This window comes from Erythrolamprus reginae, chromosome 4 (assembly GCF_031021105.1).
Source record: "Erythrolamprus reginae isolate rEryReg1 chromosome 4, rEryReg1.hap1, whole genome shotgun sequence".
In the NCBI taxonomy this organism is placed as follows: Eukaryota; Metazoa; Chordata; class Lepidosauria; order Squamata; family Dipsadidae; genus Erythrolamprus; species Erythrolamprus reginae.
Genome location: NC_091953.1, coordinates 21,032,237 through 21,047,497, shown reverse-complemented (window position 1 = coordinate 21,047,497; position 15,261 = coordinate 21,032,237). Strand labels below are relative to the sequence as shown.

Genomic DNA, 15,261 nt, shown 5'->3' with positions numbered 1-15,261 from the left:
ACACTGCTCACCCATTTTGAGACTGTCAGAAATCACTACCCCTAAATCCTTTTCTTCTGAATTCTTGACAAATGTATCTTTTTCTTTTATGTACACTGAGAGCATATGCACCAAGACAAATTCTTTGTGTGTCCAATCACACTTGACCAATAAAATTCTATTCTATTCTATTCTATTCATACTAAATGCAATTTCTACATTATTTATGTAACAGAGTTAATAGAACTGAACATTTTCAAACTGTGGCTTCAAACCATGGTTACCGAGGAAACATTTACCATTTACCTTACAGGTTTTTATGTATGCATAGATCTCTCAAAGATTTACCATTTGGCATTGCTTTATACAAATTAGATATATATGCACTATCCTTATCTTCCCCTTAAGGGTACAGGAATCTGTGCATAAGCCATAACTCCCACAGTTACTATATTTGGAAATGAGACATGCCTCAAACATATGGTTCCTTCCAAAAAAAATCGCATTTAAGGTTTGTTTTTTTAAACAACCTTGTAACTTGTAACTCTGATAAGTTTAAATGTAACTAAAAATATAGTCATAAACTCTACTTTGGTTGTTGCACTGTAAAATTGGATCAGTATGAGGAATGATTTCAGATTAGCAAAACATCAAATACTTAAAAAAGAAAAGGGAATGGATATCTCAACACAAATACATGGCAAATACATGGCATTGGGCCAGAATACATCCGAAACTGCCTTCTACTGCACGAATCCCAGCGGCCGATAAGGTCCCACAGAGTTGGCCTTCTCTGGGTCCCGTCGACCAAACAATGTCGTTTGGCGGGCCCCAGGGGAAGAGCCTTCTCTGTGGTGGCCCCGGCCCTCTGGAATCAACTCCCCCCAGAGATTAGAACGGCCCCCACCCTCCTTGTCTTTCGCAAATTACTCAAGACCCACCTTTGTCACCAGGCATGGGGGAGTTAAGATATTCCTTCCCCTAGGCCATTACAAGTTATGTATGGTATGTTTGTGTGTATGTTTGGTTTTTATAATAAGGGTTTTTAGTTGTTTTATTAAATTGGATTGTTACATGTTGTTTTTTATCATTGTTGTTAGCCTCTCCAAGGACTCGGAGCAGTTCATAACATATCAAATAGTACAAAGTGGTATACATCTCAAAAGATCCAATTAATATGACTAAAAGAACTTAAAAACTCCAATATAATTTAAAACAACATTCATGATGACGGAAGAAAGAGGCAGAATGAACATTTCAGAAGTCTTTTAAACCTAAGCCAGTATTCAAAACTACAGCAACTTGTAAGATGGTTAGACCAACTCCCAGAATTCCCATGACCCAGTGTATTTATTATTTTATTTATTTATTCGGTTTTTATGGCTCCCTTCTCCTTAGACTCAGGGCAGTTTACAACATGTTAGCAATAGCACTTTTTAACAGAGGCAGCCTATTGCCCCCACAATCCGGGTCCTCATTTTACCCACCTCGGAAGGATGGAAGGCTGAGTCAACCTTGAGCCGATGATGAGATTTGAACCGCTGACCTGCAGATCTACAGTCAGCTTCAGTGGCCTGCAGTACAGTATTGCACTCTACCTGCTGTGCCATCCCAACTCTATATTTGATGTATTTGCATATCTGAGCTTTAAAAGTTTATCCAGAACTCTTAAAGATACTGCATCCTAACTTCATTCGAAACTGTATTTGTAGACCAGATTATAAAGCTTTCAAGGAGAGATATTGTACATGGTAATAATGGGAGACTTCAACTATCAAGTCATCTATTGGAAATACAGCTCTCTCAAATAATATACACTCTCTCAAATTCCTCAGTGGTCTTGCTGAGGAAAGTTGAAGAAGACAAAGAAATTGGTTCTCACACAATCAATCTGATATTAATCCTAAGGAAGACTTGGTCAAAGAAGTAAAAGTAGTGAGAACCTCAGGAGTTCATGACACCTTAAAATTCAACAAATCACCGAAAGAGAAGCTGGAGAATGGAATAGAATGAATACTAAAATGATGTTGATACAGTGCAAATGGCATTATGTAATGTGGGTACTGCAGTGTTGCAAGATCTTACCATCAGCCTCATGCTGGTGTTTTGGAGGGTTGGAAAGAATTGATGAACCTACTTATGTAAAAGGGGAAATCTTTTACCTAAACTATACTGCAATTTTCAAGGGTTTTTTTTGTCATTTCTCTGATAAATAATATAGTTTCAGAACTTTTTCCTTCAAGAAATCTGATTTTTTTTATTGCATTTAGCCAGATTCAGCATTCAAAGGCCTTAATGTGAAATCTATTACTCTTGTCAGATTAGAGTGAGAACACAGTGAGAACACAATTGTAGTTTTGTATGGAGGAATACAGATTAGTATTCCTCCATATAAAACTACAATTGTGTTCTCACTGCAAACATAGCTATGACCTTCAATGTTTTCCCCCAAAGTACCTCAATTGTTGGGACTTCTGTTGAAGGCCAACTTGAAGTAGCAGTTTGGGGAAAGGACAATGCTGAAATCTTCGGTGTGTGAGTCGGCTATTGAAGAGAAAACTGTTGTTGCTAGATGCTTTTTCAGAATACAGTACAGTGGTACCTCAGTTCTCGACCACAATCCGTTCCAGAAGTGTGGTTGAGAACCGATTTGGTTGAGAACCGAATTAATTTATCCCATAGGAAATAATGGAAATGGGTTTAATTGGTTCCCAGCCCATTGACTTGCTGGGAACCAATTAAATCTACAGTATTTCCTCTATTTCCTATGGGATAAGGATCTGAGGGGACGGGGTGAGAGGGAATGGGAGTCGGAATCCTGACACGCCCCTCCTGGCCGCCCTCTTAACAGCCTCCCAGTCTCTACCTTGTAACTGCTCCAAGCTGCAGGAAGGGTAGGGCTGGCTGCAATACCGGCAGTTTTGGGGGGCTCCTTTCCTCAGCGGTTCAGTTCGGTACCTCCAGGCAGCTGCACCAACTTTTTCCTTCCCGGCAGCGACGGCTCCGGCGGCTTACCTTCATCACATGACGTTCCTGATGCTGCTCCTCCTCGTAGGGAAGCCGCCGGAGCCGCCGCCGCCGGGAAGGAAAAAGTTGGTGCAGCTGCCTGGAGGTACCGAACTGAACCGCTGAGGAAAGGAGCCCCCCGAAGCTGCCGGTATTGCAGCCAGCCCTACCCTTTCTGCAGCTTGGAGCAGTTACAAGGTAGAGACTGGGTGGCTGTTAAGAGGGCGGCCAGGAGGGGTGTGTTGGGATTCCGACTCCCATTCCCTCTGACCTCGTCCCCTCAGATCTTACATTTCGGATAGTAAACAAAATTTTCTGTTCAGTATCCGAATTTTTGTTTGGATACCGAAGCAAATTTTTGCAGAAAATTTTGTTTGAAATCCGAAATGTATGAAAACCGAGGCGTTTGAGAACCGAGGTACCACTGTATCTGTTGAAATCATTTGGCAATTTATGTTTCGTGTACCTATTATATATTTCTTTTTATAGGATATGCTTTGCTTTCTCTATCAAGAGGGACCATTTACGCGGGGTATTTTTAGACGTTCGGCAAATGCAAAATCCTGCAGAGAGCTGAAAGAAAAGCTTGACTCGGGTGAAGATGTGCACCTACTTTGCGAGTCCGTGTTTGTGATAGCCTCTGTGTTTAAGGTAGTTGGAAATCTCTTCCTCTCTGGGTACAATTACTTGACCACTGAAATTGCCTGTCTCTGGATCTTGTTCCTTTAAAAAAAAAATGCTAGAACTCTGAAGATTAGTTCAAGGAACATGTAGACCAGTGATTTTCAACATTTTTTGAGCTGCGGCACATTTTTTACATGTACAAAATAATGGGGCACCTTGAGCGGGGGGGAGTGGGGGGGGGCTAAAAAAATTTGGACAAAAAAATTTTCTCTCTCCCTCCCTTTTGCTCTATTTCTCTCCCTCTTTTCTCTCTCTTCCTTCCTTCCTCTCTCTCTCCATCCCTCTTTCTTCCTTCCTCTCTTTTTTGCTCTCTTTCTATCTCTCCCTGATTCCCGGCCTCTCTTTCTCTCTCTCTTGCTTTCTTTCTCTCTCTCTCTTGCTTTCTTTCTCTTTCTTTCTCTCTCTTGCTTTCTTTCTCTTTCTCTCTGACTTGCTTTCTCTTTCTTTCTTTCTTTCTCTCTCTTTCTTTCTTTCTTTCTCTCTCTCTCTCTCTTGCTTTCTTTCTATTTCTTTCTCTCTCTCTTTCTTTCTTTCTCTTTCTCTCTGTCTTGCTTTCTTTCTCTTTCTTTCTTTCTCTCTCTTGCTTTCTTTCTCTCTCTCTCTCTTGCTCTCTTTCTTTCTCTCTCTCTTCCTTCCTTCCTCTCTCTCTCCATCCCTCTTTCTTCCTTCCTCTCTTTTTTGCTCTCTTTCTATCTCTCCCTCCTTCCCTGCCTCTCTTTCTCTCTCTCTTGCTTTCTTTCTCTCTCTTGCTTTCTTTTTCTTTCTTTCTCTCTCTCTCTTGCTTTCTTTCTCTTTCTCTCTGTCTTGCTTTCTTTCTCTCTCTCTCTTGCTTTCTTTCTCTCTCGCTTTCTTTCTCTTTCTTTCTCTCTCTCTCTTGCTTTCTCTTTCTCTCTCTCTCTTGCTTTCTTTCTCTTTCTTTCTCTCTCTTGCTTTCTCTTTCTCTCTCTCTTCCTTCCTTCCTCTCTCTCTCCATCCCTCTTTCTTCCTTCCTCTCTTTTTTGCTCTCTTTCTATCTCTCCCTCCTTCCCTGCCTCTCTTTCTCTCTCTCTTGCTTTCTTTCTCTCTCTCTCTCTCTTGCTTTCTTTCTCTCTCTCTCTTGCTTTCTTTCTCTTTCTTTCTCTCTCTCTCTTGCTTTCTTTCTTTCTCTTTCTCTCTCTTGCTGAGCTTCGCGGCACACCTGACCATGTCTCGCAGCACACTAGTGTGCCATGGCACACTGGTTGAAAAACACTGTTGTAGACAACTCCGTAAGGAAGTTTTTCCTAATCCTACTGCTTAAAATTGGGGTTTAAGGCAGCATTAACCAACAATTCGGAGACCTAGCACATTGGGTTTCTATAACCCATTGATCTTCCCAATCATACAGTTCTCCGAATACAGTACTTGATTTGAAACTTCTCTTTGGAATTTAGTGAAAGCCTAGGCTCCGTTCTAGAACAGGTAGACTCTCAAACTTTTAAAAAATGTATATTAAGAAATGATTGCTCACGTTTCTTTCCTCTTTCAATAAGGATTTCCTTCGCAACATCCCAGGAAGCATCTTGTCATCTGAGCTGTGTGACCATTGGATTTCTTTAATGGATGAAGGGAACCATGAAGAGAAAATGAAAACTGTCCACAGGTAACATTGCTCATGTGTGTGTGTGTGTAACATATTTTTGCTGAATTGAAAATGAAGGGAGACTAGTATAGATCTATTTCAAGGTTGTTTCCTCTCATCAGTTGGCCATACCCTCACTGGGATTTAAACCTGTAGCAGAGAATTAACCTCTAGGCCACAGGATTTCTCTCTCTCTCTCTCTCTCTCTCTCTCTCTCTCTCTGTGAGTGTGTGTGTGTGTTTGTATGTATGTGTGTCACATGCTTTTCCTGAATTTAAAATTAAGGGAGACTATGATAGATCTATTTTGGCCTTGTTCTGGCCTCATCAGCTAGCCATACCCTCTCACTGGGATTTGAACTTGCAGTCTTTGCCTTGTAAGGCAGAGAATTAACCTCTAGGCTACGGTATCTGATCCCTTCAGCTTTGTACCAGGGAAGGGTTATATGGGGGTGGGGTTGTCGGATCACCCTGGTATATTGAAGGAGCATCACAGCTTCCTTTTTGCCTCTCGGCCCAACCCAGGGCCATTTCCAAGGCAGTTAATTTGTTCATAGCCGACAAACTATATTCTGTATGTGTCACATGTTTTTGCTGAATTTAAAATTAAGGGAGACTAGGATAGATCTATTTCGGCCTTGTTCTGGCCTCATCAGCTAGCCATACCTTCTCACTAGGATAATAGGTTTCAGAACAGAGAGCACTTTTTTAAAAAAAAAAGGGGGGGGGTAATTTTGAGAGTCATTTGTGAAGCCCTTTCTTTTTGATTTTGTGTTTCCAGACTAATGGAACAGCTTCCAAGAGCCAATGTAGTGCTGTTGCGTTACCTCTTTGGAGTATTACACAGCATACAGAAACAGTCCGAAGGCAACCAGATGACCGCGTTCAATTTAGCAGTGTGCATCGCACCCAGCTTGCTTTGGCCTCCAGCTCCTGCAAACCCTGGGACCGAAGGAGAATTCACCAAGAAAGTAAGCAGCCTTCAAGTTCTTCAGGTTCTTTTCTATGGAACCCCTTCAGATATTCTGAGCAAGAGTACAGCATCTTCTCAAATAGCAATAGCATTTAGATTTACAGTAGTACCTCTAGATACGAGTTTAATTCGTTCCAGAATGGAGCTCGTATGTCGATCACCTCGTATCTGGAACAAATGGCTTTAGACTTTGTTTTTCCCCCATGGAGATAACCAGAAGCAAGGATTCTTGCACCACCTAGTGGAAGCTCAGCTCGTATCCCGAATTTGAGCTTGGGTCTGGAACAGAAATTTCGCTCCCATCGTGGCTCGTATCTTGGAATACTCTCATGTGGAGCAGCTCGTATCTAGAGGTACTACTGTATATACTGCTTCACAGTGCTTTGCAGCACTCTCTAAGCGGTTTACAGAGAGTAAACATATTGCCCCCAACAATCTAGTCCCCATTTTACCGACCTTGGAAGGATGGAAGGCTGAGTCAACCTTGAGCCTACTGAGATTTGATCTGTCAAACTGATGGCTGCCGGGGATTTGAAAAAGTAGTTTGCAGTACTGCCCTCTAACCACTGTACCACCGAGGCTCTTATTCAGGATACAATAGAATAGAATAGAATTTTATTGGCCAAGTGTGATTGGACACACAAGGAATTTGTCTTGGTGCATATGATCTCAGTGTACATAAAAGTGCAGAAATGGCTTTGTGACCAGAACAAGGAGGGGTACCAACAGGGCACAGACACCCTTGTGTCTTGCTGGAGGAAGGTCATAGAATGGGCTGGAGATTACGTGGAAAAATAGGCAGTGTACAAGAAACATTTATTTATTCATTCATTCATTCATTCATTCATTCATTCGAGTTTTATGCCGCCCTTCTCCTTAGACTCAGGGCGGCTTACAACATGTTAGCAATAGCACTTTTTAACAGAGCCAGCATATTGCCCCCACAATCCGGGTCCTCATTTTGCCCGCCTCGGAAGGATGGAAGGCTGAGTCAACCTTGAGCCGGTGCTGAGATTTGAACCGCTGACCTTCAGATCTACAGTCAGTTTCAGTGACCTGCAGTACAGCACTCTACCTGCTGAGCCACCCCGGCTCTGAAACATAGAAACATAGAAGTCTGACGGCAGAAAAAGACCTCATGGTCCATCTAGTCTGCCCTTTTACTATTTCTTGTATTTTATCTTAGGATAGATATATGTTTATCCCAGGCATGTTTAAATTCAGTTACTGTGGATTTACCAACCACGTCTGCTGGAAGTTTGTTCCAAGGATCATCATTCTTTCTTATGTGTGCATTACTTTCTGGGCGACCCTCATATCTCTGGCCATTTTATAGAGTGTTTACGTCTGAAATGTGGTGTGGGTTCCAGACAGATGACACAGATGCTTTCCTGTATTAAGCATCCAGTCTGAATTGGTTTAAGGTTGTAGCCTTTCCATGTTCACTTGCTTGAACATATAAGCTTGCCTCAAGCAGGTCACAGTCTGTTTTCCAACAGAAATCAATAATATAATCGCTAATGTGGAGGCATTCCTGGACAAGAATTTGCACTAAAATGTCCTAACAGATGAGGAGCACTCGTCTTCCTTCATTTCTCCTCTTTTGCCAATGTGATCAGTAATCATTGCAGAACATTTTCGGATGTATTGGGAGGCAGCCCAGAACAAACAGGTTGCAATAGGAGGATTGGTGTGGGAGGGAAAGAACTGGCATAGAAATAAGAGAGCACATAATTGACAAGAGATAATAAGGATAATGTTCTAATACCGAGCTGAAGAAAGATCTGTGGGAAAAACCTGCTCCGTGCCAAGGCAACAGCAGGACTAGAAAGAAGTCTCGGTTGGTTTTCTTCATTTATTTTTCTCTGAAAGAACATGTTTTATACATAGGATGTAGCTTTGTCATTATTATTATTATTATTATTATTATTATTATTATTATTATTATTATTATGTCAGTGCAACACAGCAAACGAGATCACTATGCTGGATTTCGTATTTCATCACCAGTCGGGCGCTTCCCAAGCACCTAAGACTGCGTGATGTAGTGGCGAATTATGTTTGCCGATCCCAGTAAAGCGGCCTTTTGCAATTGACAGATGGAGATTTTGTCAATTCTGATGGTTTTCAAATGTCCGCTGAGATCCTTTGGCACTGCGCCCAGCGTGCCAAGTACCACTGGGACCACTTTCACTGGCTTATGCCAGAGTCGTTGCAGCTCGATTTTTAGATCTTCGTATTTCACTAATTTCTCTAGCTGCTTCTCCTCAATTCTGCTGTCTCCTGGGATTGCGATGTCGATGATCCATACTTTCTTTTTCTCCACGATCACAATGTCTGGTGTGTTATGCTTCAGAATTCGGTCAGTCTGAAGTCGGAAGTCCCACAGTAGTTTTGCTTGCTCATTTTCGACCACTTTTTCGGGCTTATGATCCCACCAGTTCTTTGCCACTGGTAAATGGTAGTTCCGGCACAAGTTCCAGTGGATCATCTGTGCCACAGCATCATGTCTATGCTTGTAGTCAGTCTGTGCGATCTTTTTGCAGCAGCTGAGTATGTGATCGATTGTTTCATCTGTTTCATTATTATTATTATTATTATTATTATTATTATTATTACAGTTATTATTATTTTATTAGACTTGTATGCCGCCCCTCTCCGAAGACCATTAAAGGGCATTAGGAAGGTTTACATAACTGCACATATTTTTTTATAGCATGTAATATTCAGGCGGGGATTCCACTTACTGGCTGCTACAGGTACACTCTCTGGGATCATCACGGGCGTGTGGGTGTCTGACGGGCGCGCAGACGCCCATTGACACCAGATTTGGCTTCTGTGCATGCGCAGCAAGTGAAATATCACGTGAGGATGCTCTTGCGTGTGAGATTTTGCCGATTTTCAGGGTTTTCTTGCAAAAAATTGGCAAAATCTCCCATGTCTTCACACAATATTTTGCTTGCTGCACATGCGCAGAAGCCAAATCTTCTATGCATACGCACATGCACGCATCAGGGACACAAAGATGCCTGTGCATCTCAATTTCTGTTACCCGAATCCTGATCCCAGCCCTACCAGTTGCAACCCATTACTGGTAATACTAATACAGTGGTACCTCTACTAACGAACTTAATTTGTTCCGTGATCAGGTTCTTTAGTAGAAAAGTTTGTAAGAAGAAGCAATTTTTCCCATAGGAATCAGTGTAAAAGCAAATAATGTGTGCGATTGGGGAAACCACAGGGAGGGTAGAGGCCCTGTTTCCCCGCAGGAGATTCCTAGAGAGGCCCCACGGAGGCTTCTCCCCACCTTTTCCGGCCCTGTTTCCTCCCACGAGATTCCTAGAGAGGCCCCACGGAGGCTTCTCCCCGCCTTTTCCGGCCCTGTTTCCTCCCAGGAGATTCCTAGAGAGGCCCCACGGAGGCTTCTCCCTGCCTTTCCTGGCCGTTTCCTCCCAGGAGATTCCTGGAGAGGCCCCACGGAGGCTTCTCCCTGCCTTTTCCGGTTACAGTTTAGGAGGCTCGAGTTTGTAAGTAGAAAATGGTTCTTGAGAAGAGGCAAAAAAATCTTGAACACCTGGTTTTTATCTATAAAAGTTTGTAAGTAGAGGCGTTCTTAGGTAGAGGTGCCACTGTACTGAAAATGCTGTGACATTAATTGAAAGGAGTAAAAGTAAAAACAAGTTAAATGTTAAAATTTCCACCTGGTGGGCCAGCAGAGGCAAGCTGGAGTCTGGTAATGAACTCTTTGAACTTACCTTGAATTCCCATGGTGACCTTCCTGCCTTAACCTCAGCATCCTTCTTCGTTCACAGGTTTCTGTCCTTGTACAGTTTCTTATCGAAAATTGCTGCAGGATCTTTGGGGAAGAACTTACTTCTGTCTTTGCAGATATTATGCCCAAGCATGATAACCGGGAAGACTGTTCAGGTAACATAAAGTTAAAAAAAAACAAAAACAGAAAAATGTAGTGGAAGGGAAGAGAAATATTCTAGCTTTTTTACCTAGTTTTCACAACTTCTTGTTTTGGCCTTTTTTTAAATGAGGATTGCAAAATACACTACTCAAAAAAATAAAGGGAACACTTAAACAACACAATATAACTCCAAGTAAATCAAACTTCTATGAAAGCAAACTGTCCACTTAGGAAGCAACACTGATTGACAATCAATTTTATTTGCTGTTATGCACATTCAACTTTGTACAGAACTAAATTTCCCATGAGAATATTTCATTCATTTAGATCTAGGATGTGTTATTTGAGCGTTCCCTTTATTTTTTTGAGCCGTATATATTTCAGATCACACAGCAAACCTGTAAAAAAGGGAAATCAAGGAATTATCAGGGAAATCAGCAGTTTGGGAAATAACAGAGAATTATCAGGGAATTCGTGAAAAAAACCGGAATAAATCAGTGGGAAAAAACAAACTGTATGAAAATGTTTAAAAGTCAAGGAAAAATCAAAGTTTTGTTTTAAAAAAAGGATTGCGCTGCCTGGCAGAGTCAAGCAAAAATGAGCATAACTATGGCAACAATTTGCTTCATCAGCTACCAATATTTCTCCACGGCTTAGCTGTTTGGTATGATGTCATCTACAGCCATGCCTTAACTAGATCGCAAGTTACAGGGAAATGTCAGGGAAATATCAGAAAATTTCAAAATGCTTCCCCCCTGAACACCCTGTGTAGTATTCCTTGTGTAGGTCATATGGATGGGCATGCCCAGATATGCCAGAAACCTCACATGAGATTCTTATTAGTTCACATTATGCTGTTAGTATAAATTAACATGTCTTTCGTTCAGGCTTTGCAATTACAGACGTGGGTAGGCATGGAAAGTTCAGGGAAAGTTCATGTTCTCGGGAACAGACAGTATTATATGAGATCATGAGAAAAGATGGGAGTACTGGGTGGCACCATTAACACATTATTTTACCTAGCTTCTCATAACTTTACTGTAAACTTCTATCACTACACCTGCAGCATTATCTATGATGTTGGCATGCTCATGAATTACAATATCATGTAAAACTGCGCATTTGTTTTAGATGCATTAGGACAGATTTTTATAGAAGACAGATTATTATAAAAAGATGCTATGTGAAATAAGTTAGTATACATTTAGTATAGGTTTAGGCTTAGTTAGGATAAGTTGCTTCTTTTGGCTTCATGCCCTCTTCACTAATAAAGTAAGGCCTTTGGCTTTTTTCACCCTGCAATGCTCTTTGTCTATTTCTGAATCTACTGCGATTCAACAACCCTGCCCAAAAACTTTCCCGTCCTCTTGCACTAACTGCAGCTTCCAAACGCTCCAATAGTCACCTCTGAAAAGTAGTACAATAAACCTACTGTTGTTTTATTCAGTGCTTTTTGTTCTAGACTGAGCTGATGAAACATTTGGTAACGCCTGTTTTCCTATCCTTGCAGATCTCTCTTCTTTTCACCTGAATGACTCCTCCTACGATAGTTTGGAAAACGAATTAAACGACTGCGCAGACCCCGCATTTAACAATCTTTTTAAAAATCGCGGGAAAGAGAACAGGAGTAGGGACTCTGTTTTGACCCTGAGCGACTGCGATTTGGACTCGCCAGAAGCTGGAGATGCTCCGATTAAGTTGCCAATCAAATCCCAGCCGGTATCCATTTCTGTGGGCTTCCATCACAAATCCTCCTCGCGGGAGCACTCTGAGAATGAGTCCCTGTGTTCCATCACATCCGGTTATTCATCAACCGCCATCTCGGATGTTCTGAAAAGCTCCAGGAGGCATAGGCGCTGCTCGGAGCCCACGATTGGTCTTCTTGACTCCAAGTTTACACCGCTTAGTGGGTTTCATGAAAGTGCGGTGCGCAAAGCCAGCTGCGATGCCGTTCTGTCCCATACAAATGAAGACTATCTCGAGCGGTTTCGTTCCCTCCAACTAGAAGGCCAGAAACTTATAAATCAGAATTTGGTGATGGGGGTAGAAGTCAGCGGCAAGGATGGTCCTGAAAGTCATATCCGTGAGAAGAAAGACGTTTCTAACCGTCTCCTCCTGCCGCCGCCACTTCGGTTAAATATCTGCTCAAGGACTAGCTGTTCGAGCCTCTCATCACCAGGAACGTCCCCATCGGGGTCTTCAATGAGCTCTCTTGATAGTGCTTTTTCCCAGTTTTCGGACTATTCGGTGTTTACCCCAACCGAGGCTTCCTCTCCACTAGACTGTTCCTCTCAGCCCCAGAGGAAATTCGGAGAGGTTTCTCCTGATTTTAATCCTTTTTCGGGAGTCCCCCTTGGATCCGGCGTGGGCACTTTTTCCAACCAAGCCAACAATAACCAAACCATCAGCTTACCGATTAAGAAAGATAACCTGGAATGGCTTCCTCATAAAAACCCGGTCACTCTGCATCCCAGCACATGGTTGAAAAGTGGAGCTTCCAGCATGAAAAACTGGACTCTGTGGAAAAGGGAAAGAGCCTCCAAGCAGGATGAGAAAAAGAATGCTTCTGTGAAAATAACTTTGGAGTCGACAACAAGTCCCAATTTAGCTCAGGGGCAACCAGGAATTGGTGCAACTGATGTCGATTCTGTAGCGGGGCGCGTGGGGAGTGGATCTTCTCAGGAAAGTGGGCAGCTGACTAGCCTTCCTTTCTGTGCCATGGAAGCCCAGGAGAAACGGCTAAAGGCCTTGGAGCTTTTAGCAGAGCAAAGCAAGGAAGAGGAAGAAGAAGAGAATTCGACAGTGTTTCTTTCTTGCAAACAGCCCCCACCCAGTCTTAAGCCACCGTCTCAAAACAAACCCAAGCCGGAGGCAGCCCATCAGAGGGTCGTTGAGAGAAAGTTCACGGGAGCTGCCATCCAGCAAGCAGCGGATTCCAAAACTGATAAATCTTCATTGAGCAGACAGCCCAAAGAGGCTGACATCAATTCGCAAAAGGAATATTGTGCTTCTTCACACTTAGCCAAGGCTAAGGATGAATGTTCATTCCAAATGGCTCCAAATAACAGCTTTTCCAAAACCCCGGAAGGAACCGATGCTAATAAAATAGAATGGCGGAAAAAGTTGTGCAGCGATCCCAAATTCAAGGAGACAGACCAGAAATTTTTCACAGAGGAATCCTACGTTTGAGCAACTGATATCAAAGAATGTTATTTCGATTTAAACTTAGCATTGCTTTAAATATCCCCGGGGGACGTCGTCCCATCGGGGGACGGAGGGAACTTGTGCTATTTGAGGGATGAGTGGAATGGTTTTCGTAGCTATATTCTTGCAATTTTTTAAAAGACATTTCCTGGTATCTAGGAAGGTCACACGAAATGTTTTGAGAGAAACACTCGATTGTATAACACTAGCAAACACTTGTGTACGTGCTTGCTATGTAACTTTTTAAAAATAGCTCGTATATATTCTGGGCATAGTAAATTTATGTTTCGTGTCCATGGTGATTTGGCTGTATCGTGTTAAGATCGGCTTGGCCTTCATAGCTTTGGTATTGTATTGCTCTTTTGAAGCCAATGGTCCATTTCATTGCTCTCCAAGAAAGAATATCTTAAAGTTTTTATGAGAAATCCGTTCAATAGTTGCAGTCACTGTCGTCCCTTACCAAGAAGGGGGGGGGGGGGGATTAAAGGATGACTTTTGACTTTTTTTTTGTAACTTAAAAGTCCAAGTTATATGTATATCACAATTCTGTGTTCCATTTGGCTATTCATTTTTATTTGTTCCAATTTTTTTGGTTTTACGATGATGCTGGTGACGGTAGTGCTGGCATTGCAGGCAGAGCTTACATAATTATGTCATGTGTCTTTATTATAATATATTGAAAGTAACGCATTTATCTTCCAAGAGCTTCAATATTGTATAATATATCTTGGTAATTTTTTTTTTTGCATTGTATATGTTCTGAAATAAATGTGTATTTTTGTACATGTGGAAAATGCTCGCCTTTTGAGTGGGTGGGCTCCCCACTCCAGGGGAAGGATACTGTAAAATCTTCATTCCCTCCCCACTCCAGGGGAAGGATACTGCAAAATCTCCATTCCCACCCCACTCCAGGGGAAGGATACTGCAAAATCTCCATTCTCTCCCCATTCCAGGGGAAGGATACTGCAAAATCTCCATTCTCTCCCCATTCCAGGGGAAGGATACTGCAAAATCTCCATTCTCTCCCCATTCCAGGGGAAGGATACTGCAAAATCTCCATTCCCACTCTACTCCAGGGGAAGGATACTGTAAAATCTTCATTCCCACCCTAATCCAGGGGAAGGATACTACAAAATCTCCATTCCCTACTGGTATGCCTAATTGCACACAGCTCCATGGCTCTGGTGCGGGAGCAAGCATTCGACCGAAATTTTTCTTCCTGCACCTGTGCAGGTAGCAAAATCTTGCATGGGAATGCACATGCATGCATGTTTTAGCAAGGTTTTTTGCTCCCATGCCGAAATGCATGCACTTGTGTCCCCGTGCAAGATTTTGCTACTTGCACAGCTGCAGGAAGCAAAATTTCGCTCGAATGCGCGCTCATGCATCAGAGCTGCACGCAATTAGACGTACCTGTAGGAACCCACTACTGTGTGTAAGCATTCACTGAAATACAGAAGTGCATGAAGTCCTCGCTTGATGACCAAAATTGGGACCAGCAACTCTTACTTTTGCCGTGGTTGTTAAGAGAGATATCATGTGATCGCATCTTGCAATTACAATGTTGGTTTCTTCATTGACTCCGCTTGTGGAAGCCAGCTGTGAAGTGCACGAAAGATTATCATGTGACCCAAGGATGCTATGACAATCACAAATATAGTGGTACCCCACTGTAATTGGTTCTGGGAGACATATTGAGTACAAAAAATAAGTACAAATAAACCATGTGACCAACCACATTTCCTATGTTAGTCCCATTTCCTATGTTAGAGACGGGGTGAAAATATGCTACTGGTTTGGCCCGATTCAGGTGTACCAATAGCAACGGCCGCTGGTGGTTCGGAGAACCGTTGGCAGCACGAGGCTCCGCCCTCCTGTCCAGATATCACCATTATCTCTTTTT

General features: G+C 42.4%; 1 protein-coding gene across 4 annotated transcripts in view; it reads left to right on the top strand.

Moving 5' to 3' along the window:
• The window catches only part of ARHGAP20 (Rho GTPase activating protein 20), a 146,873-nt gene extending 132,732 nt beyond the window's left edge, over positions 1-14,141 (top strand). For all 4 annotated transcript variants that reach the window (XM_070749755.1, XM_070749754.1, XM_070749757.1 and 1 more), the window contains exons 11-15: positions 3,475-3,636; positions 5,181-5,290; positions 6,050-6,239; positions 10,054-10,168; positions 11,665-14,141. In XM_070749755.1, the coding sequence (XP_070605856.1) occupies positions 3,475-3,636; positions 5,181-5,290; positions 6,050-6,239; positions 10,054-10,168; positions 11,665-13,343 (2,256 nt within the window). In that variant the 3' untranslated portion in view covers positions 13,344-14,141. The remainder of the gene's footprint in view (positions 1-3,474; positions 3,637-5,180; positions 5,291-6,049; positions 6,240-10,053; positions 10,169-11,664) is intronic.
• Positions 14,142-15,261: the final 1,120 nt, after the last annotated feature.